At 38.0% G+C, this 27720-nt stretch overlaps 7 protein-coding genes across 7 annotated transcripts; all 7 read left to right on the top strand.

The window, feature by feature from the left end:
- The first annotated feature begins 568 nt into the window (after positions 1 to 568).
- On the top strand, positions 569 to 1828 carry LOC138328948 (uncharacterized). The gene is made up of 4 exons (XM_069275656.1): positions 569 to 717; positions 861 to 957; positions 1129 to 1276; positions 1435 to 1828. Exons 1-4 carry the CDS (start codon positions 635 to 637, stop codon positions 1722 to 1724), a joined length of 618 nt encoding a protein of 205 aa, XP_069131757.1. The 5' UTR covers positions 569 to 634; the 3' UTR covers positions 1725 to 1828.
- Positions 1829 to 6781: 4953 nt separating this feature from the next.
- On the top strand, positions 6782 to 8634 carry LOC138328949 (uncharacterized). The gene is made up of 5 exons (XM_069275657.1): positions 6782 to 6959; positions 7103 to 7199; positions 7371 to 7518; positions 7676 to 7965; positions 8348 to 8634. Exons 1-4 carry the CDS (start codon positions 6877 to 6879, stop codon positions 7963 to 7965), a joined length of 618 nt encoding a protein of 205 aa, XP_069131758.1. The 5' UTR covers positions 6782 to 6876; the 3' UTR covers positions 8348 to 8634.
- Positions 8635 to 10480: 1846 nt separating this feature from the next.
- On the top strand, positions 10481 to 12331 carry LOC138328950 (uncharacterized). The gene is made up of 5 exons (XM_069275658.1): positions 10481 to 10658; positions 10802 to 10898; positions 11070 to 11217; positions 11375 to 11664; positions 12049 to 12331. Exons 1-4 carry the CDS (start codon positions 10576 to 10578, stop codon positions 11662 to 11664), a joined length of 618 nt encoding a protein of 205 aa, XP_069131759.1. The 5' UTR covers positions 10481 to 10575; the 3' UTR covers positions 12049 to 12331.
- A 1841-nt stretch (positions 12332 to 14172) lies between these two features.
- LOC138328951 (uncharacterized) lies at positions 14173 to 16021 on the top strand. Its single transcript, XM_069275659.1, has 5 exons — positions 14173 to 14350; positions 14494 to 14590; positions 14760 to 14907; positions 15065 to 15354; positions 15739 to 16021. Exons 1-4 carry the CDS (start codon positions 14268 to 14270, stop codon positions 15352 to 15354), a joined length of 618 nt encoding a protein of 205 aa, XP_069131760.1. The 5' UTR covers positions 14173 to 14267; the 3' UTR covers positions 15739 to 16021.
- Positions 16022 to 17852: 1831 nt separating this feature from the next.
- On the top strand, positions 17853 to 19701 carry LOC138328952 (uncharacterized). The gene is made up of 5 exons (XM_069275660.1): positions 17853 to 18038; positions 18182 to 18278; positions 18448 to 18595; positions 18754 to 19043; positions 19426 to 19701. The coding sequence occupies exons 1-4, from the start codon at positions 17956 to 17958 to the stop codon at positions 19041 to 19043; spliced, it is 618 nt and encodes a 205-aa protein (XP_069131761.1). The 5' UTR covers positions 17853 to 17955; the 3' UTR covers positions 19426 to 19701.
- Positions 19702 to 21552: 1851 nt separating this feature from the next.
- Positions 21553 to 23404, top strand: LOC138328954 (uncharacterized). The gene is given in 6 exon segments (XM_069275661.1): positions 21553 to 21730; positions 21874 to 21970; positions 22133 to 22280; positions 22438 to 22568; positions 22570 to 22728; positions 23119 to 23404. Coding segments are annotated over 5 exon segments (618 nt in total). The 5' UTR covers positions 21553 to 21647; the 3' UTR covers positions 23119 to 23404.
- Positions 23405 to 25238: 1834 nt separating this feature from the next.
- LOC138328956 (uncharacterized) lies at positions 25239 to 27011 on the top strand. Its single transcript, XM_069275663.1, has 5 exons — positions 25239 to 25421; positions 25566 to 25662; positions 25834 to 25981; positions 26139 to 26428; positions 26813 to 27011. Exons 1-4 carry the CDS (start codon positions 25339 to 25341, stop codon positions 26426 to 26428), a joined length of 618 nt encoding a protein of 205 aa, XP_069131764.1. The 5' UTR covers positions 25239 to 25338; the 3' UTR covers positions 26813 to 27011.
- The last annotated feature ends 709 nt before the right edge of the window (positions 27012 to 27720 follow it).

Here is a 27720-nt window from a genome sequence, read left to right on the forward strand (position 1 = left end):
AACAATGGTAACTAAAGCAAAACACCTCATAAATTGCATAATATCATAATTTTTCGACCCGAAATTGCAGTAATCGTACACAAATGTTTCCTTTAAACCTACTTAGAATTGAGGATTCCCTATCACATCGGTAAAATAAGCTTATTTATTATATCCGGTCAATCATGTAGATGTTTCAATAATTTTGCCGAAATACGCGCCATTGATTTGGTTTCACGTAAAGCTAGCATTTCCGGCCATGACACACTTCCGAGCGATCCTAATATTGTACTCTCTAACCCATTATAATTATATTTATTTTTCTAAATAATGAAACTTAAATCAAACCCTTGATATTGGATGTACCAATATTAGAATATACTTGATTTTTAATTGCTCATGCATGGTTCAAAACAGGGGCATCCCACTTAATGGAAATATCACTCGGGGCCAGGCCGTTCTCCGTGGCCAGGCCGTTTTTCCGTTCATTGCTACTCCAAGCGGAAACAAATAATGTGACGTCATGGTGGTGATGACGAAGGGCCTATTGTGACGTCAAATACTTGTTGCCAGGCTGCTTAGCAATAGGTCATGGCGGAGACGACGGGTTTCTCCGCTACCAGCTCCTTGCCGTTATAATTCCTCGTTTACCAACATGGATATCAAACTTTTCTTGATTTTCTTGGTAATCATTTGCGTCGTGCAGCAAGGCCCTGCTGCCTATAAAGGCATTATGTGGTAAGTTTGGACGATTTTCTGGTGTTTTGTTTTGTCATATTTATAAGCCATGTTCAACTGTACTTTGTACCATGACTTGTTCATGGTATGATTTATTGTGTTATGATACCAACTTAAATACTTTTGTAATTTTATTTGTTCAGCGTGGAGCCCGAGCTAGGATATACCAAAATAATCTCAAATTATTTCACCGCCACAGATTTTCGAAAAGTATGCCCAACACAAGGCGATCTGCTGTGGGTGAGTAGAGTATTATAAATATAAACGAACTCTGGTCTCGGCGTATTGTACAATGAATACTATAAATGGTGTGTAATAACGCGCGCAGACGCTTCTATCTTGCAACAGTTGAAATATTAGCATGGTACGCAACTCTGGAACTTAGTTCAATAACCATTTTATTTATTTCAGACTATCGGAAAAGAGGCATTTTGTACCATTCTTTGTGGAATTGTGTCTCTGGTGATTTCTTACTCACATGCGTACGCACCACTAGTTGGAAAGCGCTCCAAAGAAAGATGGAGAACCGTTTGTTCCATGTTCAGGGAATGGAGAGCTCGTAAGTAGTATTGCTATTCCTTGTTACTTTTTCTCTTCATCTTTCAGTCATTGTGTAAAAAAGAACTAAAAACCCACTCTCTGTGGAATGTGTTTACTAGGCTGTAGTATTCAATGAACATTTTGAGATGTTTTAATCACCCGTTGTCGTTATTTAAGGTCGCTCACTCTGCCGTTATTGTGGCACTGATCCATGCCAGGCCAAGCGTGCTTCGTGGAAGCGCTTCGAGCCCCGTGTGTGGAACCTTGTGGATTTCGAAAAGCGCTCCCATGCAATGAGGAGGTTTAGCCAAGGGCTTCAGCTGTCAGTAGAGCTGACAAAGGAGCTCCCATGCGATGAATTATACTGGGCACGGATGTTCTGCGACTATTTCGAGGAGGAGCATTTAGCTTTGTTCCCGCTGTGTGTCCAGCGCCAAATCAACGCCTGGTATCCAGTGCCTTATTAGGTTTGTACATGTAGCATGTGTCCCTTACAAATAGAGATACACATATTTTCCCGTTTTGTAAAGTCAATCCCCGTCCTCGGAACTCCTGTATTAGTACTCTGTCTACGATAAAAAAAACGTCCGTGTCTATTAGTGTAAAGATTATCTAAACATTTCGTTCAACTCAAATTAATGACTGAAAAAATAGAACCAGTTAAGTTTCTTTTGGAAATATTGAAGCATCTGGTAACATGAGGAAATCAGTTTGAAATCAAAATATTTGGGTAAGGAATTTCTATCTTGTCACAAACCCATGTTGTTTTAGATAGCGGAATAAATGAGCATCATTATTACTTGAAATACCTTTTGTACATTGATTAAAGCTTGGATTGTTTATTTCAGATCCTCAAATGATTAGGCAGAGGTGGCGAATATATCGATACAACCTGTTCGTTCCGCTCTGTTTTCATCTCTCATCCTTATCCGTCCGTACTTCCTTCTGAACTATTTGATGTCGTTCCCGAGTGATCGCCGAGTACAGAAGAATGTCGTGTTACCGGACTGTGTTGGTTACTCCTGTGATTTGGAGAGAATTTTTCAACGTAAATTTCGATAACATTTATTTCGATGATATTTTTCCTTTTATGACATGATCAATATTGATCATTGATGCTTTTGGGAGAATTCATTAAAATATGTTGCTATTGACAATCGAGTTTTGTTTTGACTACGTCCTATATCGCGCTTGTGTTACAGCCAAATTTACATGTATGGTCTTCTAATGACGTGTCCGAATTTGGAGGTGGAGGGAAGATAGAGGTAGCAGATCACAGAAGGACAGCATGGTCACGGAGGATATTTGTATAAAGCGAGTGACGTTTGTTTTAAGACATATATAACACGAATTAAAAATCAAGTATATTCTAAAATCGGTCCATCCAATATGGAGGGTTGTATACCAGTTCAACAATTGTTAAATAACCATACACATACTGAGTTAGACGTTAAATATTACGTAATCTGTCAACCTTTCTTGTTCTCCCAAAACACACACACTTCATATACGTGGGAGGCCGTCCTTACATAACCCTGGCTGCGCAAACGTACAGAAAAAATTGCGAGAACTTCTGACATTGTCCTAGAAATTAAGGCGTCTTATTGTGGTCACCATGGTAGAAATATACTAATCTTCACTTTTATTTTTAAATATGTAATGTAGTTGAGTTCTTCAAGGTGGCTTCCTATGGCCATCGTTTTTCTTGTTGTTAAAATGCACAACATATACTCCATATCTAATTAAAAAATAAGGACATTTGATTCTGTAATTATACCTGAAATACCTTTCCAGATAATGATGTCCACGCTGGAAATGTTAACTATTTAATAGGTCAACAAACCAATTCTGAAAGTGTCATGACATCTATTTCAATCGCAGCTGTATCCAAACCTTACCCCTTTCCGGAAGTGGAAGCAACATATGTGATGCGGCATACGACTTCTATAAAGAAAACCTCAAGGACAATCATCTATACAAAATAACTATTTGTAAACCATCAAATGACAATACCAGGTGTCAACGTTGGTACTTTACAACAGACTCTCCCAATTTCAAGACGTGCACCACACAACGGATTTGTCCCGCCTGATGCTTCATCCCACCAAATCATAAATACATTTGATATTTACACCTCATTTTTGTCACGGTAATAACACAGAATTTGTCTCCAATCGACCGCATGATTATTTACTTCTCCGTTGATTTACTTTCCTTCTCTGGTGACTGACAATGGTAGATTTGTTAGATTTATGAAAATAAGGCACATGTCTTAGAAATCTAAATATAGCCGTTAAACTGTGAAAAACATGTGCATGGATGTATATATATATCTACATGTAATTAATATGCACATCATGTGCAATTTCAATATGATATTTAGGCAAATATTTGACCAAATTCTGCGCTTATCTATGCATTTGAAAACAATGGTAACTTAAGCAAAACACCTCATAAATTGCATAATATCATAATTTTTCGACCCGAAATTGCAGTAATCGTACACAAATGTTTCCTTTAAACCTACTTAGAATTGAGGATTCCCTATCACATCGGTAAAATAAGCTTATTTATTATATCCGGTCAATCATGTAGATGTTTCAATAATTTTGCCGAAATACGCGCCATTGATTTGGTTTCACGTAAAGCTAGCATTTCCGGCCATGACACACTTCCGAGCGATCCTAATATTGTACTCTCTAACCCATTATAATTATATTTATTTTTCTAAATAATGAAACTTAAATCAAACCCTTGGTATTGGATGTACCAATATTAGAATATACTTGATTTTTAATTCGAGCCCCGTGTGTGGAACCTTGTGGATTTCGAAAAGCGCTCCCATGCAATGAGGAGGTTTAGCCAAGGCTTCAGCTGTCAGTAGAGCTGACAAAGGAGCTCCCATGCGATGAATTATACTGGGCACGGAAGTTCTGCGACTATTTCGAGGAGGAGCATTTAGCTTTGTTCCCGCTGTGTGTCCAGCGCCAAATCAACGCCTGGTACCCAATGCCTTATTAGGTTTGTACATGTAGCATGTGTCCCTTACAAATAGAGATACACATATTTTCCCGTTTTGTAAAGTCCATCCCCGTCCTCGGAACTCCTGTATTAGTACTCTGTCTATGATAAAAAAAAACGTCCGTGTCTATTAGTGTAAAGATTATCTAAACATTTCGTTCAACTCAAATTAATGACTGAGAAAATAGAACCAGTTAAGTTTGTTTTGGAAATATTGAAGCATCTGGTAACATGCGGAAATCAGTTTGAAATCAAAATATTTGGGTAAGGAATTTCTATCCTGTCACAAACCCATGTTGTTTTAGATAGCGGAATAAATGAGCATCATTATTACTTGAAATACCTTTTGTACATTGATTAAAGCTTGGATTGTTTATTTCAGATCCTCAAATGATTAGGCAGAGGTGGCGAATATATCGATACAACCTGTTCGTTCCGCTCTGTTTTCATCTCTCATCCTTATCCGTTCGTACGTCCTTCTGAACTATTTGATGTCGTTCCCGAGTGATCGCCGAGTACAGAAGAATGTCGTGTTACCGGACTGTTGGTTACTCCTGTGATTTGGAGTGCATTTTTTTTCAACGTAAATTTCGATAACATTTATTTCGATGATATTTTTCCTTTTATGACATGATCAATATTGATCATTGATGCTTTTGGGAGAATTCATTAAAATATGTTGCTATTGACAATCGAGTTTTGTTTTGACTACGTCCTATATCGCGATTGTGTTACAGTCAAATTTACATGTATGGTCTTCTAATGATGTGTCCGAATATTGAGGTGGAGGGAAGATAGAGGTAGCAGATCACAGAAGGACAGCATGGTCACGGAGGATATTTGTATAAAGCGAGTGAATTTTGTTTTAAGACATATATACCACAAATTAAAAATCAAGTATATTCTAAAATCGGTCCATCCAATATGGAGGGTTGTATACCAGTTCAACAATTGTTAAATAACCATACACATACTGAGTTAGACGTTAAATATTACGTAATCTGTCAACCTTTCTTGTTCTCCAAAAAACACACACACTTCATATACGTGGGAGGCCGTCCTTACATAACCCTGGCTGCGCAAACGTACAGAAAAAATTGCGAGAACTTCTGACATTGTCCTAGAAATTAAGGCGTCTTATTGTGGTCACCATGGTAGAAATATACTAATCTTCACTTTTATTTTTAAATATGTAATGTAGTTGAGTTCTTCAAGGTGGCTTCCTATGGCCATCGTTTTTCTTGTTGTTAAAATGCACAACATATACTCCATATCTAATTAAAAAATAAGGACATTTGATTCTGTAATTATACCTGAAATACCTTTCCAGATAATGATGTCCACGCTGGAAATGTTAACTATTTAATAGGCCAACAAACCAATTCTGAAAGTGTCGTGACATCTATTTCAATCGTAGCTGTATCCAAACCTTACCCCTTTCCGGAAGTGGAAGCAACATATGTGATGCGGCATACGACTTCTATAAAGAAAACCTCAAGGACAGTCATCTATACAAGATAACTATTTGTAAACCATCAAATGACAATACCAGGTGTCAACGTTGGTACTTTACAACAGACTCTCCCAATTTCAAGACGTGCACCACACAACGGATTTGTCCCGCCTGATGCTTCATCCCACCAAATCATAAATACATTTTATATTTACACATCATTTTTGTCACGGTAATAACACAGAATTTGTCTCCAATCGACCGCATGATTATTTACTTCTCCGTTGATTTACTTTCCTTCTCTGGTGACTGACAATGGTAGATTTGTTAGATTTATGAAAATAAGGCACATGTCTTAGAAATCTAAATATAGCCGTTAAACTGTAAAAAACATGTGCATGGATGAATATATATATATATACATGCAATTAATATGCACATCATGTGCAATTTCAATATGATATTTAGGCAAATATTTGACCAAATTCTGCGCTTATCTATGCATTTGAAAACAATGGTAACTAAAGCAAAACACCTCATAAATTGCATAATATCATAATTTTTCGACCCGAAATTGCAGTAATCGTACACAAATGTTTCCTTTAAACCTACTTAGAATTGAGGATTCCCTATCACATCGGTAAAATAAGCTTATTTATTATATCCGGTCAATCATGTAGATGTTTCAATAATTTTGCCGAAATACGCGCCATTTGATTTGGTTTCACGTAAAGCTAGCATTTCCGGCCATGACACACTTCCGAGCGATCCTAATATTGTACTCTCTAACCCATTATAATTATATTTATTTTTCTAAATAATGAAACTTAAATCAAACCCTTGATATTGGATGTACCAATATTAGAATATACTTGATTTTTAATTGCTCATGCATGGTTCAAAACAGGGGCATCCCACTTAATGGAAATATCACTCGGGGCCAGGCCGTTCTCCGTGGCCAGGCCGTTTTTCCGTTCATTGCTACTCCAAGCGGAAACAAATAATGTGACGTCATGGTGGTGATGACGAAGGGCCTATTGTGACGTCAAATACTTGTTGCCAGGCTGCTTAGCAATAGGTCATGGCGGAGACGACGGGTTTCTCCGCTACCAGCTCCTTGCCGTTATAATTCCTCGTTTACCAACATGGATATCAAACTTTTCTTGATTTTCTTGGTAATCATTAGCGTCGTGCAGCAAGGCCCTGCTGCCTATAAAGGCATTATGTGGTAAGTTTGGACGATTTTCTGGTGTTTTGTTTTGTCACATTTATAAGCCATGTTCAACTGTACTTTGTACCATGACTTGTTCATGGTATGATTTATTGTGTTATGATACCAACTTTAATACTTTTGTAATTTTATTTGTTCAGCGTGGAGCCCGAGCTAGGATATACCAAAATAATCTCAAATTATTTCACCGCCACAGATTTTCGAAAAGCATGCCCAACACAAGGCGATCTGCTGTGGGTGAGTAGAGTATTATAAATATAAACGAACTCTGGTCTCGGCGTATTGTACAATAAATACTATAAATGGTGTGTAATAACGCGCGCAGACGCTTCTATCTTGCAACAGTTGAAATATTAGCATGGTACGCAACTCTGGAACTTAGTTCAATAACCATTTTATTTATTTCAGACTATCGGAAAAGAGGCATTTTGTACCATTCTTTGTGGAATTGTGTCTCTGGTGATTTCTTACTCACATGCGTACGCACCACTAGTTGGAAAGCGCTCCAAAGAAAGATGGAGAACCGTTTGTTCCATGTTCAGGGAATGGAGAGCTCGTAAGTAGTATTGCTATTCCTTGTCACTTTTCTCTTCATCTTTCAGTCATAGTGTAAAAAAGAACTAAAAACCCACTTTCTGTGGAATGTGTTTACTAGGCTGTAGTATTCAATGAACATTTTGAGATGTTTTAATCACCCGTTGTCGTTATTTAAGGTCGCTCACTCTGCCGTTATTGTGGCACTGATCCATGCCAGGCCAAGCGTGCTTCGTGGAAGCGCTTCGAGCCCCGTGTGTGGAACCTTGTGGATTTCGAAAAGCGCTCCCATGCAATGAGGATGTTTAGCCAAGGGCTTCAGCTGTCAGTAGAGCTGACAAAGGAGCTCCCATGCGATGAATTATACTGGGCACGGAAGTTCTGCGACTATTTCGAGGAGGAGCATTTAGCTTTGTTCCCGCTGTGTGTCCAGCGCCAAATCAACGCCTGGTACCCAGTGCCTTATTAGGTTTGTACATGTAGCATGTGTCCCTTACAAATAGAGATACACATATTTTCCCGTTTTGTAAAGTCAATCCCCGTCCTCGGAACTCCTGTATTAGTACTCTGTCTACGATAAAAAAAACGTCCGTGTCTATTAGTGTAAAGATTATCTAAACATTTTGTTCAACTCAAATTAATGACTGAAAAAATAGAACCAGTTAAGTTTCTTTTGGAAATATTGAAGCATCTGGTAACATGAGGAAATCAGTTTGAAATCAAAATATTTGGGTAAGGAATTTCTATCCTGTCACAAACCCATGTTGTTTTAGATAGCGGAATAAATGAGCATCATTATTACTTGAAAAAACCTTTTGTACATTGATTAAAGCTTGGATTGTTTATTTCAGATCCTCAAATGATTAGGCAGAGGTGGCGAATATATCGATACAACCTGTTCGTTCCGCTCTGTTTTCATCTCTCATCCTTATCCGTCCGTACTTCCTTCTGAACTATTTGATGTCGTTCCCGAGTGATCGCCGAGTACAGAAGAATGTCGTGTTACCGGACTGTGTTGGTTACTCCTGTGATTTGGAGTGCGTTTTCTTTGTTGTTTTCAACGTAAATTTTAATAACATTTATTTCGATGATATTTTTCCTTTTATGACATGATCAATATTGATCATTGATGCTTTTGGGCGAATTCATTAAAATATGTTGCTATTGACAATCGAGTTTTGTTTTGACTACGTCCTATATCGCGCTTGTGTTACAGTCAAATTTACATGTATGGTCTTCTAATGACGTGTCCGAATTTGGAGGTGGAGGGAAGATAGAGGTAGCAGATCACAGAAGGACAGCATGGTCACGGAGGATATTTGTATAAAGCGAGTGACGTTTGTTTTAAGACATATATAACACGAATTAAAAATCAAGTATATTCTAAAATCGGTCCATCCAATATGGAGGGTTGTATACCAGTTCAACAATTGTTAAATAACCATACACATACTGAGTTAGGCGTTAAATATTACGTAATCCGTCAACCTTACTTGTTCTTCCAAAACACACACACTTCATATACGTGGGAGGCCGTCCTTACATAACCCTGGCTGTGCAAACGTACAGAAAAAAATTGCGAGAACTTCTGACATTGTCATAGAAATAAAGGCGTCTTATTGTGGTCACCATGGTAGAAATATACTAATCTTCACTTTTATTTTTAAATATGTAATGTAGCTGAGTTCTTCAAGGTGGCTTCCTATGGCCATCGTTTTTCTTGTTGTTAAAATGCACAACAGATACTCCATATCTAATTAAAAAATAAGGACATTTGATTCTGTAATTATACCTGAAATACCTTTCCAGATAATGATGTCCACGCTGGAAATGTTAACTATTTAATAGGTCAACAAACCAATTCTGAAAGTGTCGTGACATCTATTTCAATCGTAGCTGTATCCAAACCTTACCCCTTTCCGGAAGCGGAAGCAACATATGTGATGCGGCATACGACTTCTATAAAGAAAACCTCAAGGACAGTCATCTATACAAGATAACTATTTGTAAACCATCAAATGACAATACCAGGTGTCAACGTTGGTACTTTACAACAGACTCTTCCAATTTCAAGACGTGCACCACACAACGGATTTGTCCCGCCTGATGCTTCATCCCACCAAATCATAAATACATTTTATATTTACACATCATTTTTGTCACGGTAATAACACAGAATTTGTCTCCAATCGACCGCATGATTATTTACTTCTCCGTTGATTTACTTTCCTTCTCTGGTGACTGACAATGGTAGATTTGTTAGATTTATGAAAATAAGGCACATGTCTTAGAAATCTAAATATAGCCGTTAAACTGTGAAAAACATGTGCATGGATGTATATATATATATATATACATGTAATTAATATGCACATCATGTGCAATTTCAATATGATATTTAGGCAAATATTTGACCAAATTCTGCGCTTATCTATGCATTTGAAAACAATGGTAACTAAAGCAAAACACCTCATAAATTGCATAATATCATAATTTTTTCGACCCGAAATTGCAGTAATCGTACACAAATGTTTCCTTTAAACCTACTTAGAATTGAGGATTCCCTATCACATCGGTAAAATAAGCTTATTTATTATATCCGGTCAATCATGTAGATGTTTCAATAATTTTGCCGAAATACGCGCCATTGATTTGGTTTCACGTAAAGCTAGCATTTCCGGCCATGACACACTTCCGAGCGATCCTAATATTGTACTCTCTAACCCATTATAATTATATTTATTTTTCTAAATAATGAAACTTAAATCAAACCCTTGATATTGGATGTACCAATATTAAAATATACTTGATTTTTAATTGCTCATGCATGGTTCAAAACAGGGGCATCCCACTTAATGGAAATATCACCCGGGGCCAGGCCGTTCTCCATGGCCAGGCCGTTTTTCCGTTCATTGCTACTCCAAGCGGAAACAAATAATGTGACGTCATGGTGGTGATGACGAAGGGCCTATTGTGACGTCAAATACTTGTTGCCAGGCTGCTTAGCAATAGGTCATGGCGGAGACGACGGGTTTCTCCGCTACCAGCTCCTTGCCGTTATAATTCCTCGTTTACCAACATGGATATCAAACTTTTCTTGATTTTCTTGGTAATCATTAGCGTCGTGCAGCAAGGCCCTGCTGCCTATAAAGGCATTATGTGGTAAGTTTGGACGATTTTCTGGTGTTTTGTTTTGTCACATTTATAAGCCATGTTCAACTGTACTTTGTACCATGACTTGTTCATGGTATGATTTATTGTGTTATGATACCAACTCTAATACTTTTGTAATTTTATTTGTTCAGCGTGGAGCCCGAGCTAGGATATACCAAAATAATCTCAAATTATTTCACCGCCACAGATTTTCGAAAAGCATGCCCAACACAAGGCGATCTGCTGTGGGTGAGTAGAGTATTATAAATATAAACGAACTCTGGTCTCGGCGTATTGTACAATAAATACTATATATGGTGTGTAATAACGCTCGCAGACGCTTCTATCTTGCAACAGTTGAAATATTAGCATGGTACGCAACTCTGGAACTTAGTTCAATAACCATTTTATTTATTTCAGACTATCGGAAATGAGGCATTTTGTACCATTCTTTGTGGAATTGTGTCTCTGGTGATTTCTTACTCACATGCGTACGCACCACTAGTTGGAAAGCGCTCCAAAGAAAGATGGAGAACCGTTTGTTCCATGTTCAGGGAATGGAGAGCTCGTAAGTAGTATTGCTATTCCTTGTTACTTTTCTCTTCATCTTTCAGTCATAGTGTAAAAAAGAACTAAAAACCCACTTTCTGTGGAATGTGTTTACTAGGCTGTAGTATTCAATGAACATTTTGAGATGTTTTAATCACCCGTTGTCGTTATTTAAGGTCGCTCACTCTGCCGTTATTGTGGCACTGATCCATGCCAGGCCAAGCGTGCTTCGTGGAAGCGCTTCGAGCCCCGTGTGTGGAACCTTGTGGATTTCGAAAAGCGCTCCCATGCAATGAGGATGTTTAGCCAAGGGCTTCAGCTGTCAGTAGAGCTGACAAAGGAGCTCCCATGCGATGAATTATACTGGGCACGGAAGTTCTGCGACTATTTCGAGGAGGAGCATTTAGCTTTGTTCCCGCTGTGTGTCCAGCGCCAAATCAACGCCTGGTACCCAGTGCCTTATTAGGTTTGTACATGTAGCATGTGTCCCTTACAAATAGAGATACACATATTTTCCCGTTTTGTAAAGTCAATCCCCGTCCTCGGAACTCCTGTATTAGTACTCTGTCTACGATAAAAAAAAAAACGTCCGTGTCTATTAGTGTAAAGATTATCTAAACATTTCGTTCAACTCAAATTAATGACTGAAAAAATAGAACCAGTTAAGTTTCTTTTGGAAATATTGAAGCATCTGGTAACATGAGGAAATCAGTTTGAAATCAAAATATTTGGGTAAGGAATTTCTATCTTGTCACAAACCCATGTTGTTTTAGATAGCGGAATAAATGAGCATCATTATTACTTGAAATACCTTTTGTACATTGATTAAAGCTTGGATTGTTTATTTCAGATCCTCAAATGATTAGGCAGAGGTGGCGAATATATCGATACAACCTGTTCGTTCCGCTCTGTTTTCATCTCTCATCCTTATCCGTCCGTACTTCCTTCTGAACTATTTGATGTCGTTCCCGAGTGATCGCCGAGTACAGAAGAATGTCGTGTTACCGGACTGTGTTGGTTACTCCTGTGATTTGGAGTGCAATTTTTTTTCAACGTAAATTTCGATAACATTTATTTCGATGATATTTTTCCTTTTATGACATGATCAATATTGATCATTGATGCTTTTGGGAGAATTCATTAAAATATGTTGCTATTGACAATCGAGTTTTGTTTTGACTACGTCCTATATCGCGCTTGTGTTACAGTCAAATTTACATGTATGGTCTTCTAATGACGTGTCCGAATTTGGAGGTGGAGGGAAGATAGAGGTAGCAGATCACAGAAGGACAGCATGGTCACGGAGGATATTTGTATAAAGCGAGTGACGTTTGTTTTAAGACATATATACCACAAATTAAAAATCAAGTATATTCTAAAATCGGTCCATCCAATATGGAGGGTTGTATACCAGTTCAACAATTGTTAAATAACCATACACATACTGAGTTTAGGCGTTAAATATTACGTAATCCGTCAACCTTACTTGTTCTCCCAAAACACACACACTTCATATACGTGGGAGGCCGTCCTTACATAACCCTGGCTGTGCAAACGTACAGAAAAAAATTGCGAGAACTTCTGACATTGTCATAGAAATAAAGGCGTCTTATTGTGGTCACCATGGTAGAAATATACTTATCTTCACTTTTATTTTTAAATATGTAATGTAGCCGAGTTCTTCAAGGTGGCTTCCTATGGCCATCGTTTTTCTTGTTGTTAAAATGCACAACAGATACTCCATATCTAATAAAAAAAAATAAGGACATTTGATTCTGTAATTATACCTGAAATACCTTTCCAGATAATGATGTCCACGCTGGAAATGTTAACTATTTAATAGGTCAACAAACCAATTCTGAAAGTGTCATGACATCTATTTCAATCGTAGCTGTATCCAAACCTTACCCCTTTCCGGAAGCGGAAGCAACATATGTGATGCGGCATACGACTTCTATAAAGAAAACCTCAAGGACAGTCATCTATACAAAATAACTATTTGTAAACCATCAAATGACAATACCAGGTGTCAACGTTGGTACTTTACAACAGACTCTCCCAATTTCAAGACGTGCACCACACAACGGATTTGTCCCGCCTGATGCTTCATCCCACCAAATCATAAATACATTTGATATTTACACATCATTTTTGTCACGGTAATAACACAGAATTTGTCTCCAATCGACCGCATGATTATTTACTTCTCCGTTGATTTACTTTCCTTCTCTGGTGACTGACAATGGTAGATTTGTTAGATTTATGAAAATAAGGCACATGTCTTAGAACTCTAAATATAGCCGTTAAACTGTGAAAAACATGTGCATGGATGTATATATATATATACATGTAATGAATATGCACATCATGTGCAATTTCAATATGATATTTAGGCAAATATGTGACCAAATTCTGCGCTTATCTATGCATTTGAAAACAATGGTAACTAAAGCAAAACACCTCATAAATTGCATAATATCATAATTTTTCGACCCGAAATTGCAGTAATCGTACACAAATGTTTCCTTTAAACCTACTTAGAATTGAGGATTCCCTATCACATCGGTAAAATAAGCTTATTTATTATATCCGGTCAATCATGTAGATGTTTCAATAATTTTGCCGAAATACGCGCCATTGATTTGGTTTCACGTAAAGCTAGCATTTCCGGCCATGACACACTTCCGAGCGATCCTAATATTGTACTCTCTAACCCATTATAATTATATTTATTTTTCTAAATAATGAAACTTAAATCAAACCCTTGATATTGGATGTACCAATATTAGAATATACTTGATTTTTAATTGCTCATGCATGGTTCAAAACAGGGGCATCCCACTTAATGGAAATATCACCCGGGGCCAGGCCGTTCTCCGTGGCCAGGCCGTTTTTCCGTTCATTGCTACTCCAAGCGGAAACAAATAATGTGACGTCATGGTGGTGATGACGAAGGGCCTATTGTGACGTCAAATACTTGTTGCCAGGCTGCTTAGCAATAGGTCATGGCGGAGACGACGGGTTTCTCCGCTACCAGCTCCTTGCCGTTATAATTCCTCGTTTACCAACATGGATATCAAACTTTTCTTGATTTTCTTGGTAATCATTAGCGTCGTGCAGCAAGGCCCCGCTGCCTATAAAGGCATTATGTGGTAAGTTTGGACGATTTTCTGGTGTTTTGTTTTGTCACATTTATAAGCCATGTTCAACTGTACTTTGTACCATGACTTGTTCATGGTATGATTTATTGTGTTATGATACCAACTCTAATACTTTTGTAATTTTATTTGTTCAGCGTGGAGCCCGAGCTAGGATATACCAAAATAATCTCAAATTATTTCACCGCCACAGATTTTCGAAAAGCATGCCCAACACAAGGCGATCTGTTGTGGGTGAGTAGAGTATTAGATCTAAACGAACTCTGATCTTGGCGTATTGTACAATAAATACTATATATGGTGTGTAATAACGCTCGCAGACGCTTCTGTCTTGCAACAGTTGAAATATTAGCATGGTACGCAACTCTGGAACTTAGTTCAATAACCATTTTATTTATTTCAGACTATCGGAAATGAGGCATTTTGTACCATTCTTTGTGGAATTGTGTCTCTGGTGATTTCTTACTCACATGCGTACGCACCACTAGTTGGAAAGCGCTCCAAAGAAAGATGGAGAACCGTTTGTTCCATGTTCAGGGAATGGAGAGCTCGTAAGTAGTATTGCTATTCCTTGTTACTTTTCTCTTCATCTTTCAGTCATAGTGTAAAAAAGAACTAAAAACCCACTTTCTGTGGAATGTGTTTACTAGGCTGTAGTATTCAATGAACATTTTGAGATGTTTTAATCACCCGTTGTCGTTATTTAAGGTCGCTCACTCTGCCGTTATTGTGGCACTGATCCATGCCAGGCCAAGCGTGCTTCGTGGAAGCGCTTCGAGCCCCGTGTGTGGAACCTTGTGGATTTCGAAAAGCGCTCCCATGCAATGAGGATGTTTAGCCAAGGGCTTCAGCTGTCAGTAGAGCTGACAAAGGAGCTCCCATGCGATGAATTATACTGGGCACGGAAGTTCTGCGACTATTTCGAGGAGGAGCATTTAGCTTTGTTCCCGCTGTGTGTCCAGCGCCAAATCAACGCCTGGTACCCAGTGCCTTATTAGGTTGGTACATGTAGCATGTGTCCCTTACAAATAGAGATACACATATTTTCCCGTTTTGTAAAGTCAATCCCCGTCCTCGGAACTCCTGTATTAGTACTCTGTCTACGATAAAAAAAAAACGTCCGTGTCTATTAGTGTAAAGATTATCTGAACATTTCGTTCAACTCAAATTAATGACTGAAAAAATAGAACCAGTTAAGTTTCTTTTGGAAATATTGAAGCATCTGGTAACATGAGGAAATCAGTTTGAAATCAAAATATTTGGGTAAGGAATTTCTATCCTGTCACAAACCCATGTTGTTTTAGATAGCGGAATAAATGAGCATCATTATTACTTGAAAAAACCTTTTGTACATTGATTAAAGCTTGGATTGTTTATTTCAGATCCTCAAATGATTAGGCAGAGGTGGCGAATATATCGATACAACCTGTTCGTTCCGCTCTGTTTTCATCTCTCATCCTTATCCGTCCGTACTTCCTTCTGAACTATTTGATGTCGTTCCCGAGTGATCGCCGAATACAGAAGAATGTCGTGTTACCGGACTGTGTTGGTTACTCCTGTGATTTGGAGTGCAATTTTTTTTCAACGTAAATTTCGATAACATTTATTTCGATGATATTTTTCCTTTTATGACATGATCAATATTGATCATTGATGCTTTTGGGAGAATTCATTAAAATATGTTGCTATTGACAATCGAGTTTTGTTTTGACTACGTCCTATATCGCGCTTGTGTTACAGTCAAATTTACATGTATGGTCTTCTAATGACGTGTCCGAATTTGGAGGTAGAGGGAAGATAGAGGTAGCAGATCACAGAAGGACAGCATGGTCACGGAGGATATTTGTATAAAGCGAGTGACGTTTGTTTTAAGACATATATACCACAAATTAAAAATCAAGTATATTCTAAAATCGGTCCATCCAATATGGAGGGTTGTATACCAGTTCAACAATTGTTAAATAACCATACACATACTGAGTTAGGCGTTAAATATTACGTAATCCGTCAACCTTACTTGTTCTCCCAAAACACACACACTTCATATACGTGGGAGACCGTCCTTACATAACCCTGGCTGCGCAAACGTACAGAAAAAATTGCGAGAACTTCTGACATTGTCATAGAAATTAAGGCGTCTTATTGTGGTCACCATGGTAGAAATATACTAATCTTCACTTTTATATTTAAATATGTAATGTAGCTGAGTTCTTCAAGGTGGCTTCCTATGGCCATCGTTTTTCTTGTTGTTAAAATGCACAACAGATACTCCATATCTAATTAAAAAATAAGGACATTTGATTCTGTAATTATACCTGAAATACCTTTCCAGATAATGATGTCCACGCTGGAAATGTTAACTATTTAATAGGCCAACAAACCAATTCTGAAAGTGTCGTGACATCTATTTCAATCGTAGCTGTATCCAAACCTTACCCCTTTCCGGAAGCGGAAGCAACATATGTGATGCGGCATACGACTTCTATAAAGAAAACCTCAAGGACAGTCATCTATACAAGATAACTATTTGTAAACCATCAAATGACAATACCAGGTGTCAACGTTGGTACTTTACAACAGACTCTCCCAATTTCAAGACGTGCACCACACAACGGATTTGTCCCGCCTGATGCTTCATCCCACCAAATCATAAATACATTTTATATTTACACATCATTTTTGTCACGGTAATAACACAGAATTTGTCTCCAATCGACCGCATGATTATTTACTTCTCCGTTGATTTACTTTCCTTCTCTGGTGACTGACAATGGTAGATTTGTTAGATTTATGAAAATAAGGCACATGTCTTAGAAATCTAAATATAGCCGTTAAACTGTGAAAAACATGTGCATGGATGTATATATATATATATACATGTAATTAATATGCACATCATGTGCAATTTCAATATGATATTTAGGCAAATATTTGACCAAATTCTGCGCTTATCTATGCATTTGAAAACAATGGTAACTAAAGCAAAACACCTCATAAATTGCATAATATCATAATTTTTCGACCCGAAATTGCAGTAATCGTACACAAATGTTTCCTTTAAACCTACTTAGAATTGAGGATTCCCTATCACATCGGTAAAATAAGCTTATTTATTATATCCGGTCAATCATGTAGATGTTTCAATAATTTTGCCGAAATACGCGCCATTGATTTGGTTTCACGTAAAGCTAGCATTTCCGGCCATGACACACTTCCGAGCGATCCTAATATTGTACTCTCTAACCCATTATAATTATATTTATTTTTCTAAATAATGAAACTTAAATCAAACCCTTGATATTGGATGTACCAATATTAGAATATACTTGATTTTTAATTGCTCATGCATGGTTCAAAACAGGGGCATCCCACTTAATGGAAATATCACCCGGGGCCAGGCCGTTCTCCATGGCCAGGCCGTTTTTCCGTTCATTGCTACTCCAAGCGGAAACAAATAATGTGACGTCATGGTGGTGATGACGAAGGGCCTATTGTGACGTCAAATACTTGTTGCCAGGCTGCTTAGCAATAGGTCATGGCGGAGACGACGGGTTTCTCCGCTACCAGCTCCTTGCCGTTATAATTCCTCGTTTACCAACATGGATATCAAACTTTTCTTGATTTTCTTGGTAATCATTAGCGTCGTGCAGCAAGGCCCTGCTGCCTATAAAGGCATTATGTGGTAAGTTTGGACGATTTTCTGGTGTTTTGTTTTGTCACATTTATAAGCCATGTTCAACTGTACTTTGTACCATGACTTGTTCATGGTATGATTTATTGTGTTATGATACCAACTTTAATACTTTTGTAATTTTATTTGTTCAGCGTGGAGCCCGAGCTAGGATATACCAAAATAATCTCAAATTATTTCACCGCCACAGATTTTCGAAAAGCATGCCCAACACAAGGCGATCTGTTGTGGGTGAGTAGAGTATTAGATCTAAACGAACTCTGATCTTGGCGTATTGTACAATAAATACTATATATGGTGTGTAATAACGCTCGCAGACGCTTCTATCTTGCAACAGTTGAAATATTAGCATGGTACGCAACTCTGGAACTTAGTTCAATAACCATTTTATTTATTTCAGACTATCGGAAATGAGGCATTTTGTACCATTCTTTGTGGAATTGTGTCTCTGGTGATTTCTTACTCACATGCGTACGCACCACTAGTTGGAAAGCGCTCCAAAGAAAGATGGAGAACCGTTTGTTCCATGTTCAGGGAATGGAGAGCTCGTAAGTAGTATTGCTTTTCCTTGTTACTTTTCTCTTCATCTTTCAGTCAAAGTGTAAAAAAAAACCTAAAAACCCACTTTCTGTGGAATGTGTTTACTAGGCTGTAGTATTCAATGAACATTTTGAGATGTTTTAATCACCCGTTGTCGTTATTTAAGGTCGCTCACTCTGCCGTTATTGTGGCACTGATCCATGCCAGGCCAAGCGTGCTTCGTGGAAGCGCTTCGAGCCCCGTGTGTGGAACCTTGTGGATTTCGAAAAGCGCTCCCATGCAATGAGGATGTTTAGCCAAGGGCTTCAGCTGTCAGTAGAGCTGACAAAGGAGCTCCCATGCGATGAATTATACTGGGCACGGAAGTTCTGCGACTATTTCGAGGAGGAGCATTTAGCTTTGTTCCCGCTGTGTGTCCAGCGCCAAATCAACGCCTGGTACCCAGTGCCTTATTAGGTTGGTACATGTAGCATGTGTCCCTTACAAATAGAGATACACATATTTTCCCGTTTTGTAAAGTCAATCCCCGTCCTCGGAACTCCTGTATTAGTACTCTGTCTACGATAAAAAAAAACGTCCGTGTCTATTAGTGTAAAGATTATCTAAACATTTCGTTCAACTCAAATTAATGACTGAAAAAATAGAACCAGTTAAGTTTCTTTTGGAAATATTGAAGCATCTGGTAACATGAGGAAATCAGTTTGAAATCAAAATATTTGGGTAAGGAATTTCTATCTTGTCACAAACCCATGTTGTTTTAGATAGCGGAATAAATGAGCATCATTATTACTTGAAATACCTTTTGTACATTGATTAAAGCTTGGATTGTTTATTTCAGATCCTCAAATGATTAGGCAGAGGTGGCGAATATATCGATACAACCTGTTCGTTCCGCTCTGTTTTCATCTCTCATCCTTATCCGTCCGTACTTCCTTCTGAACTATTTGATGTCGTTCCCGAGTGATCGCCGAGTACAGAAGAATGTCGTGTTACCGGACTGTGTTGGTTACTCCTGTGATTTGGAGTGATTTTTTTTTTCAACGTAAATTTCGATAACATTTATGTCGATAATAATTTTCCTTTTATGACATGATCAATATTGATCATTGATGCTTTTGGGAGAATTCATTAAAATATGTTGCTATTGACAATCGAGTTTTGTTTTGACTACGTCCTATATCGCGCTTGTGTTACAGTCAAATTTACATGTATGGTCTTCTAATGACGTGTCCGAATTTGGAGGTGGAGGGAAGATAGAGGTAGCAGATCACAGAAGGACAGCATGGTCACGGAGGATATTTGTATAAAGCGAGTGACGTTTGTTTTAAGACATATATATACCACAAATTAAAAATCAAGTATATTCTAAAATCGGTCCATCCAATATGGAGGGTTGTATACCAGTTCAACAATTGTTAAATAACCATACACATACTGAGTTAGGCGTTAAATATTACGTAATCCGTCAACCTTACTTGTTCTCCCAAAACACACACACTTCATATACGTGGGAGACCGTCCTTACATAACCCTGGCTGCGCAAACGTACAGAAAAAATTGCGAGAACTTCTGACATTGTCATAGAAATTAAGGCGTCTTATTGTGGTCACCATGGTAGAAATATACTAATCTTCACTTTTATTTTTAAATATGTAATGTAGCTGAGTTCTTCAAGGTGGCTTCCTATGGCCATCGTTTTTCTTGTTGTTAAAATGCACAACAGATACTCCATATCTAATTAAAAAATAAGGACATTTGATTCTGTAATTATACCTGAAATACCTTTCCAGATAATGATGTCCACGCTGGAAATGTTAACTATTTAATAGGTCAACAAACCAATTCTGAAAGTGTCATGACATCTATTTCAATCGTAGCTGTATCCAAACCTTACCCCTTTCCGGAAGCGGAAGCAACATATGTGATGCGGCATACGACTTCTATAAAGAAAACCTCAAGGACTGTCATCTATACAAAATAACTATTTGTAAACCATCTAATGACAATACCAGGTGTCAACGTTGGTACTTTACAACAGACTCTCCCAATTTCAAGACGTGCACCACACAACGGATTTGTCCCGCCTGATGCTTCATCCCACCAAATCATAAATACATTTGATATTTACACATCATTTTTGTCACGGTAATAACACAGAATTTGCCTCCAATCGACCGCATGATTATTTACTTCTCCGTTGATTTACTTTCCTTCTCTGGTGACTGACAATGGTAGATTTGTTAGATTTATGAAAATAAGGCACATGTCTTAGAAATCTAAATATAGCCGTTAAACTGTGAAAAACATGTGCATGGATGTATATATATATATATATATGTAATTAATATGCACATCATGTGCAATTTCAATATGATATTTAGGCAAATATTTGACCAAATTCTGCGCTTATCTATGCATTTGAAAACAATGGTAACTAAAGCAAAACACCTCATAAATTGCATAATATCATAATTTTTCGACCCGAAATTGCAGTAATCGTACACAAATGTTTCCTTTAAACCTACTTAGAATTGAGGATTCCCTATCACATCGGTAAAATAAGCTTATTTATTATATCCGGTCAATCATGTAGATGTTTCAATAATTTTGCCGAAATACGCGCCATTGATTTGGTTTCACGTAAAGCTAGCATTTCCGGCCATGACACACTTCCGAGCGATCCTAATATTGTACTCTCTAACCCATTATAATTATATTTATTTTTTCTAAATAATGAAACTTAAATCAAACCCTTGATATTGGATATACCAATATTAGAATATACTTGATTTTTAATTGCTCATGCATGGTTCAAAACAGGGGCATCCCACTTAATGGAAATATCACCCGGGGCCAGGCCGTTCTCCGTGGCCAGGCCGTTTTTTTCCGTTCATTGCTACTCCAAGCGGAAACAAATAATGTGACGTCATGGTGGTGATGACGAAGGGCCTATTGTGACGTCAAATACTTGTTGCCAGGCTGCTTAGCAATAGGTCATGGCGGAGACGACGGGTTTCTCCGCTACCAGCTCCTTGCCGTTATAATTCCTCGTTTACCAACATGGATATCAAACTTTTCTTGATTTTCTTGGTAATCATTAGCGTCGTGCAGCAAGGCCCTGCTGCCTATAAAGGCATTATGTGGTAAGTTTGGACGATTTTCTGGTGTTTTGTTTTGTCACATTTATAAGCCATGTTCAACTGTACTTTGTACCATGACTTGTTCATGGTATGATTTATTGTGTTATGATACCAACTTTAATACTTTTGTAATTTTATTTGTTCAGCGTGGAGCCCGAGCTAGGATATACCAAAATAATCTCAAACTATTTCACCGCCACAGATTTTCGAAAAGCATGCCCAACACAAGGCGATCTGTTGTGGGTGAGTAGAGTATTAGATCTAAACGAACTCTGATCTTGGCGTATTGTACAATAAATATGGTGTGTAATAACGCTCGCAGACGCTTCTGTCTTGCAACAGTTGAAATATTAGCATGGTACGCAACTCTGGAACTTAGTTCAATAACCATTTTATTTATTTCAGACTATCGGAAATGAGGCATTTTGTACCATTCTTTGTGGAATTGTGTCTCTGGTGATTTCTTACTCACATGCGTACGCACCACTAGTTGGAAAGCGCTCCAAAGAAAGATGGAGAACCGTTTGTTCCATGTTCAGGGAATGGAGAGCTCGTAAGTAGTATTGCTATTCCTTGTCACTTTTCTCTTCATCTTTCAGTCATAGTGTAAAAAAGAACTAAAAACCCACTTTCTGTGGAATGTGTTTACTAGGCTGTAGTATTCAATGAACATTTTGAGATGTTTTAATCACCCGTTGTCGTTATTTAAGGTCGCTCACTCTGCCGTTATTGTGGCACTGATCCATGCCAGGCCAAGCGTGCTTCGTGGAAGCGCTTCGAGCCCCGTGTGTGGAACCTTGTGGATTTCGAAAAGCGCTCCCATGCAATGAGGATGTTTAGCCAAGGGGCTTCAACTGTGAGTAAAGCTGACAAAGGAGCTCCCATGCGATGAATTATACTGGGCACGGAAGTTCTGCGACTATTTCGAGGAGGAGCATTTAGCTTTGTTCCCGCTGTGTGTCCAGCGCCAAATCAACGCCTGGTACCCAGTGCCTTATTAGGTTGGTACATGTAGCATGTGTCCCTTACAAATAGAGATACACATATATTTTTTCCCGTTTTGTAAAGTCAATCCCCGTCCTCGGAACTCCTGTATTAGTACTCTGTCTACGATAAAAAAAAAAAACGTCCGTGTCTATTAGTGTAAAGATTATCTGAACATTTCGTTCAACTCAAATTAATGACTGAAAAAATAGAACCAGTTAAGTTTCTTTTGGAAATATTGAAGCATCTGGTAACATGAGGAAATCAGTTTGAAATCAAAATATTTGGGTAAGGAATTTCTATCCTGTCACAAACCCATGTTGTTTTAGATAGCGGAATAAATGAGCATCATTATTACTTGAAAAAACCTTTTGTACATTGATTAAAGCTTGGATTGTTTATTTCAGATCCTCAAATGATTAGGCAGAGGTGGCGAATATATCGATACAACCTGTTCGTTCCGCTCTGTTTTCATCTCTCATCCTTATCCGTCCGTACTTCCTTCTGAACTATTTGATGTCGTTCCCGAGTGATCGCCGAGTACAGAAGAATGTCGTGTTACCGGACTGTGTTGGTTACTCCTGTGATTTGGAGTGCGTTTTCTTTGTTGTTTTCAACGTAAATTTTAATAACATTTATTTCGATGATATTTTTCCTTTTATGACATGATCAATATTGATCATTGATGCTTTTGGGCGAATTCATTAAAATATGTTGCTATTGACAATCGAGTTTTGTTTTGACTACGTCCTATATCGCGCTTGTGTTACAGTCAAATTTACATGTATGGTCTTCTAATGACGTGTCCGAATTTGGAGGTGGAGGGAAGATAGAGGTAGCAGATCACAGAAGGACAGCATGGTCACGGAGGATATTTGTATAAAGCGAGTGACGTTTGTTTTAAGACATATATAACACGAATTAAAAATCAAGTATATTCTAAAATCGGTCCATCCAATATGGAGGGTTGTATACCAGTTCAACAATTGTTAAATAACCATACACATACTGAGTTAGGCGTTAAATATTACGTAATCCGTCAACCTTACTTGTTCTTCCAAAACACACACACTTCATATACGTGGGAGGCCGTCCTTACATAACCCTGGCTGTGCAAACGTACAGAAAAAAATTGCGAGAACTTCTGACATTGTCATAGAAATAAAGGCGTCTTATTGTGGTCACCATGGTAGAAATATACTTATCTTCACTTTTATTTTTAAATATGTAATGTAGCCGAGTTCTTCAAGGTGGCTTCCTATGGCCATCGTATTTCTTGTTGTTAAAATGCACAACAGATACTCCATATCTAATTAAAAAATAAGGACATTTGATTCTGTAATTATATCTGAAATACCTTTCCAGATAAGTATGTCCACGCTGGAAATGTTAACTATTTAATAGGTCAACAAACCAATTCTGAAAGTGTCATGACATCTATTTCAATCGTAGCTGTATCCAAACCTTACCCCTTTCCGGAAGCGGAAGCAACATATGTGATGCGGCATACGACTTCTATAAAGAAAACCTCAAGGACTGTCATCTATACAAAATAACTATTTGTAAACCATCTAATGACAATACCAGGTGTCAACGTTGGTACTTTACAACAGACTCTCCCAATTTCAAGACGTGCACCACACAACGGATTTGTCCCGCCTGATGCTTCATCCCACCAAATCATAAATACATTTGATATTTACACATCATTTTTGTCACGGTAATAACACAGAATTTGTCTCCAATCGACCGCATGATTATTTACTTCTCCGTTGATTTACTTTCCTTCTCTGGTGACTATTTACTTCTCCGTTGATTTATGAAAATAAGGCACATGTCTTAGAACTCTAAATATAGCCGTTAAACTGTGAAAAACATGTGCATGGATGTATATATATATATACATGTAATGAATATGCACATCATGTGCAATTTCAATATGATATTTAGGCAAAAATTTGACCAAATTCTGCGCTTATCTATGCATTTGAAAACAATGGTAACTAAAGCAAAACACCTCATAAATTGCATAATATCATAATTTTTCGACCCGAAATTGCAGTAATCGTACACAAATGTTTCCTTTAAACCTACTTAGAATTGAGGATTCCCTATCACATCGGTAAAATAAGCTTATTTATTATATCCGGTCAATCATGTAGATGTTTCAATAATTTTGCCGAAATACGCGCCATTGATTTGGTTTCACGTAAAGCTAGCATTTCCGGCCATGACACACTTCCGAGCGATCCTAATATTGTACTCTCTAACCCATTATAATTATATTTATTTTTCTAAATAATGAAACTTAAATCAAACCCTTGATATTGGATGTACCAATATTAGAAATATACTTGATTTTTAATTGCTCATGCATGGTTCAAAACAGGGGCATCCCACTTAATGGAAATATCACCCGGGGCCAGGCCGTTCTCCATGGCCAGGCCGTTTTTCCGTTCATTGCTACTCCAAGCGGAAACAAATAATGTGACGTCATGGTGGTGATGACGAAGGGCCTATTGTGACGTCAAATACTTGTTGCCAGGCTGCTTAGCAATAGGTCATGGCGGAGACGACGGGTTTCTCCGCTACCAGCTCCTTGCCGTTATAATTCCTCGTTTACCAACATGGATATCAAACTTTTCTTGATTTTCTTGGTAATCATTAGCGTCGTGCAGCAAGGCCCTGCTGCCTATAAAGGCATTATGTGGTAAGTTTGGACGATTTTCTGGTGTTTTGTTTTGTCACATTTATAAGCCATGTTCAACTGTACTTTGTACCATGACTTGTTCATGGTATGATTTATTGTGTTATGATACCAACTTTAATACTTTTAGTAATTTTATTTGTTCAGCGTGGAGCCCGAGCTAGGATATACCAAAATAATCTCAAACTATTTCACCGCCACAGATTTTCGAAAAGCATGCCCAACACAAGGCGATCTGCTGTGGGTGAGTAGAGTATTATAAATATAAACGAACTCTGGTCTCGGCGTATTGTACAATAAATACTATATATGGTGTGTAATAACGCTCGCAGACGCTTCTATCTTGCAACAGTTGAAATATTAGCATGGTACGCAACTCTGGAACTTAGTTCAATAACCATTTTATTTATTTCAGACTATCGGAAATGAGGCATTTTGTACCATTCTTTGTGGAATTGTGTCTCTGGTGATTTCTTACTCACATGCGTACGCACCACTAGTTGGAAAGCGCTCCAAAGAAAGATGGAGAACCGTTTGTTCCATGTTCAGGGAATGGAGAGCTCGTAAGTAGTATTGCTATTCCTTGTCACTTTTCTCTTCATCTTTCAGTCATAGTGTAAAAAAGAACTAAAAACCCACTTTCTGTGGAATGTGTTTACTAGGCTGTAGTATTCAATGAACATTTTGAGATGTTTTAATCACCCGTTGTCGTTATTTAAGGTCGCTCACTCTGCCGTTATTGTGGCACTGATCCATGCCAGGCCAAGCGTGCTTCGTGGAAGCGCTTCGAGCCCCGTGTGTGGAACCTTGTGGATTTCGAAAAGCGCTCCCATGCAATGAGGATGTTTAGCCAAGGGCTTCAGCTGTCAGTAGAGCTGACAAAGGAGCTCCCATGCGATGAATTATACTGGGCACGGAAGTTCTGCGACTATTTCGAGGAGGAGCATTTAGCTTTGTTCCCGCTGTGTGTCCAGCGCCAAATCAACGCCTGGTACCCAGTGCCTTATTAGGTTGGTACATGTAGCATGTGTCCCTTACAAATAGAGATACACATATTTTCCCGTTTTGTAAAGTCAATCCCCGTCCTCGGAACTCCTGTATTAGTACTCTGTCTACGATAAAAAAAAAACGTCCGTGTCTATTAGTGTAAAGATTATCTAAACATTTCGTTCAACTCAAATTAATGACTGAAAAAATAGAACCAGTTAAGTTTCTTTTGGAAATATTGAAGCATCTGGTAACATGAGGAAATCAGTTTGAAATCAAAATATTTGGGTAAGGAATTTCTATCTTGTCACAAACCCATGTTGTTTTAGATAGCGGAATAAATGAGCATCATTATTACTTGAAAAAACCTTTTGTACATTGATTAAAGCTTGGATTGTTTATTTCAGATCCTCAAATGATTAGGCAGAGGTGGCGAATATATCGATACAACCTGTTCGTTCCGCTCTGTTTTCATCTCTCATCCTTATCCGTCCGTACTTCCTTCTGAACTATTTGATGTCGTTCCCGAGTGATCGCCGAATACAGAAGAATGTCGTGTTACCGGACTGTGTTGGTTACTCCTGTGATTTGGAGTGCAATTTTTTTTCAACGTAAATTTTAATAACATTTATTTCGATGATATTTTTCCTTTTATGACATGATCAATATTGATCATTGATGCTTTTGGGCGAATTCATTAAAATATGTTGCTATTGACAATCGAGTTTTGTTTTGACTACGTCCTATATCGCGCTTGTGTTACAGTCAAATTTACATGTATGGTCTTCTAATGACGTGTCCGAATTTGGAGGTGGAGGGAAGATAGAGGTAGCAGATCACAGAAGGACAGCATGGTCACGGAGGATATTTGTATAAAGCGAGTGACGTTTGTTTTAAGACATATATACCACAAATTAAAAATCAAGTATATTCTAAAATCGGTCCATCCAATATGGAGGGTTGTATACCAGTTCAACAATTGTTAAATAACCATACACATACTGAGTTAGGCGTTAAATATTACGTAATCCGTCAACCTTACTTGTTCTCCCAAAACACACACACTTCATATACGTGGGAGGCCGTCCTTACATAACCCTGGCTGCGCAAACGTACAGAAAAAATTGCGAGAACTTCTGACATTGTCATAGAAAATAAAGGCGTCTTATTGTGGTCACCAAGGTAGAAATATACTTATCTTCACTTTTATTTTTAAATATGTAATGTAGCCGAGTTCTTCAAGGTGGCTTCCTATGGCCATCGTTTTTCTTGTTGTTAAAATGCACAACAGATACTCCATATCTAATTAAAAAAA

The sequence above is a fragment of the Argopecten irradians genome, chromosome 8 (assembly GCF_041381155.1).
Source record: "Argopecten irradians isolate NY chromosome 8, Ai_NY, whole genome shotgun sequence".
NCBI lineage: Eukaryota > Metazoa > Mollusca > Bivalvia > Pectinida > Pectinidae > Argopecten > Argopecten irradians.

Excerpts from the sequence above, each read along its gene's own strand:
- LOC138328951 (XM_069275659.1), top strand. The coding sequence starts at position 14,268 with ATGGATATCAAACTTTTCTTGATTTTCTTGGTAATCATTAGCGTCGTG. Across the intron at positions 14,351-14,493 it reads GCCTATAAAGGCATTATGTG|CGTGGAGCCCGAGCTAGGAT; the intron begins GTAAGTTTGGAC and ends TTATTTGTTCAG. Across the intron at positions 14,591-14,759 it reads CACAAGGCGATCTGTTGTGG|ACTATCGGAAATGAGGCATT; the intron begins GTGAGTAGAGTA and ends TATTTATTTCAG.
- LOC138328952 (XM_069275660.1), top strand. The coding sequence starts at position 17,956 with ATGGATATCAAACTTTTCTTGATTTTCTTGGTAATCATTAGCGTCGTG. Across the intron at positions 18,279-18,447 it reads CACAAGGCGATCTGTTGTGG|ACTATCGGAAATGAGGCATT; the intron begins GTGAGTAGAGTA and ends TATTTATTTCAG. Across the intron at positions 18,596-18,753 it reads GTTCAGGGAATGGAGAGCTC|GTCGCTCACTCTGCCGTTAT; the intron begins GTAAGTAGTATT and ends TCGTTATTTAAG.
- LOC138328956 (XM_069275663.1), top strand. The coding sequence starts at position 25,339 with ATGGATATCAAACTTTTCTTGATTTTCTTGGTAATCATTAGCGTCGTG. Across the intron at positions 25,422-25,565 it reads GCCTATAAAGGCATTATGTG|CGTGGAGCCCGAGCTAGGAT; the intron begins GTAAGTTTGGAC and ends TTATTTGTTCAG. Across the intron at positions 25,663-25,833 it reads CACAAGGCGATCTGCTGTGG|ACTATCGGAAATGAGGCATT; the intron begins GTGAGTAGAGTA and ends TATTTATTTCAG.
- LOC138328949 (XM_069275657.1), top strand. The coding sequence starts at position 6,877 with ATGGATATCAAACTTTTCTTGATTTTCTTGGTAATCATTAGCGTCGTG. Across the intron at positions 7,200-7,370 it reads CACAAGGCGATCTGCTGTGG|ACTATCGGAAAAGAGGCATT; the intron begins GTGAGTAGAGTA and ends TATTTATTTCAG. Across the intron at positions 7,519-7,675 it reads GTTCAGGGAATGGAGAGCTC|GTCGCTCACTCTGCCGTTAT; the intron begins GTAAGTAGTATT and ends TCGTTATTTAAG.
- LOC138328948 (XM_069275656.1), top strand. The coding sequence starts at position 635 with ATGGATATCAAACTTTTCTTGATTTTCTTGGTAATCATTTGCGTCGTG. Across the intron at positions 958-1,128 it reads CACAAGGCGATCTGCTGTGG|ACTATCGGAAAAGAGGCATT; the intron begins GTGAGTAGAGTA and ends TATTTATTTCAG. Across the intron at positions 1,277-1,434 it reads GTTCAGGGAATGGAGAGCTC|GTCGCTCACTCTGCCGTTAT; the intron begins GTAAGTAGTATT and ends TCGTTATTTAAG.
- LOC138328950 (XM_069275658.1), top strand. The coding sequence starts at position 10,576 with ATGGATATCAAACTTTTCTTGATTTTCTTGGTAATCATTAGCGTCGTG. Across the intron at positions 10,659-10,801 it reads GCCTATAAAGGCATTATGTG|CGTGGAGCCCGAGCTAGGAT; the intron begins GTAAGTTTGGAC and ends TTATTTGTTCAG. Across the intron at positions 10,899-11,069 it reads CACAAGGCGATCTGCTGTGG|ACTATCGGAAATGAGGCATT; the intron begins GTGAGTAGAGTA and ends TATTTATTTCAG.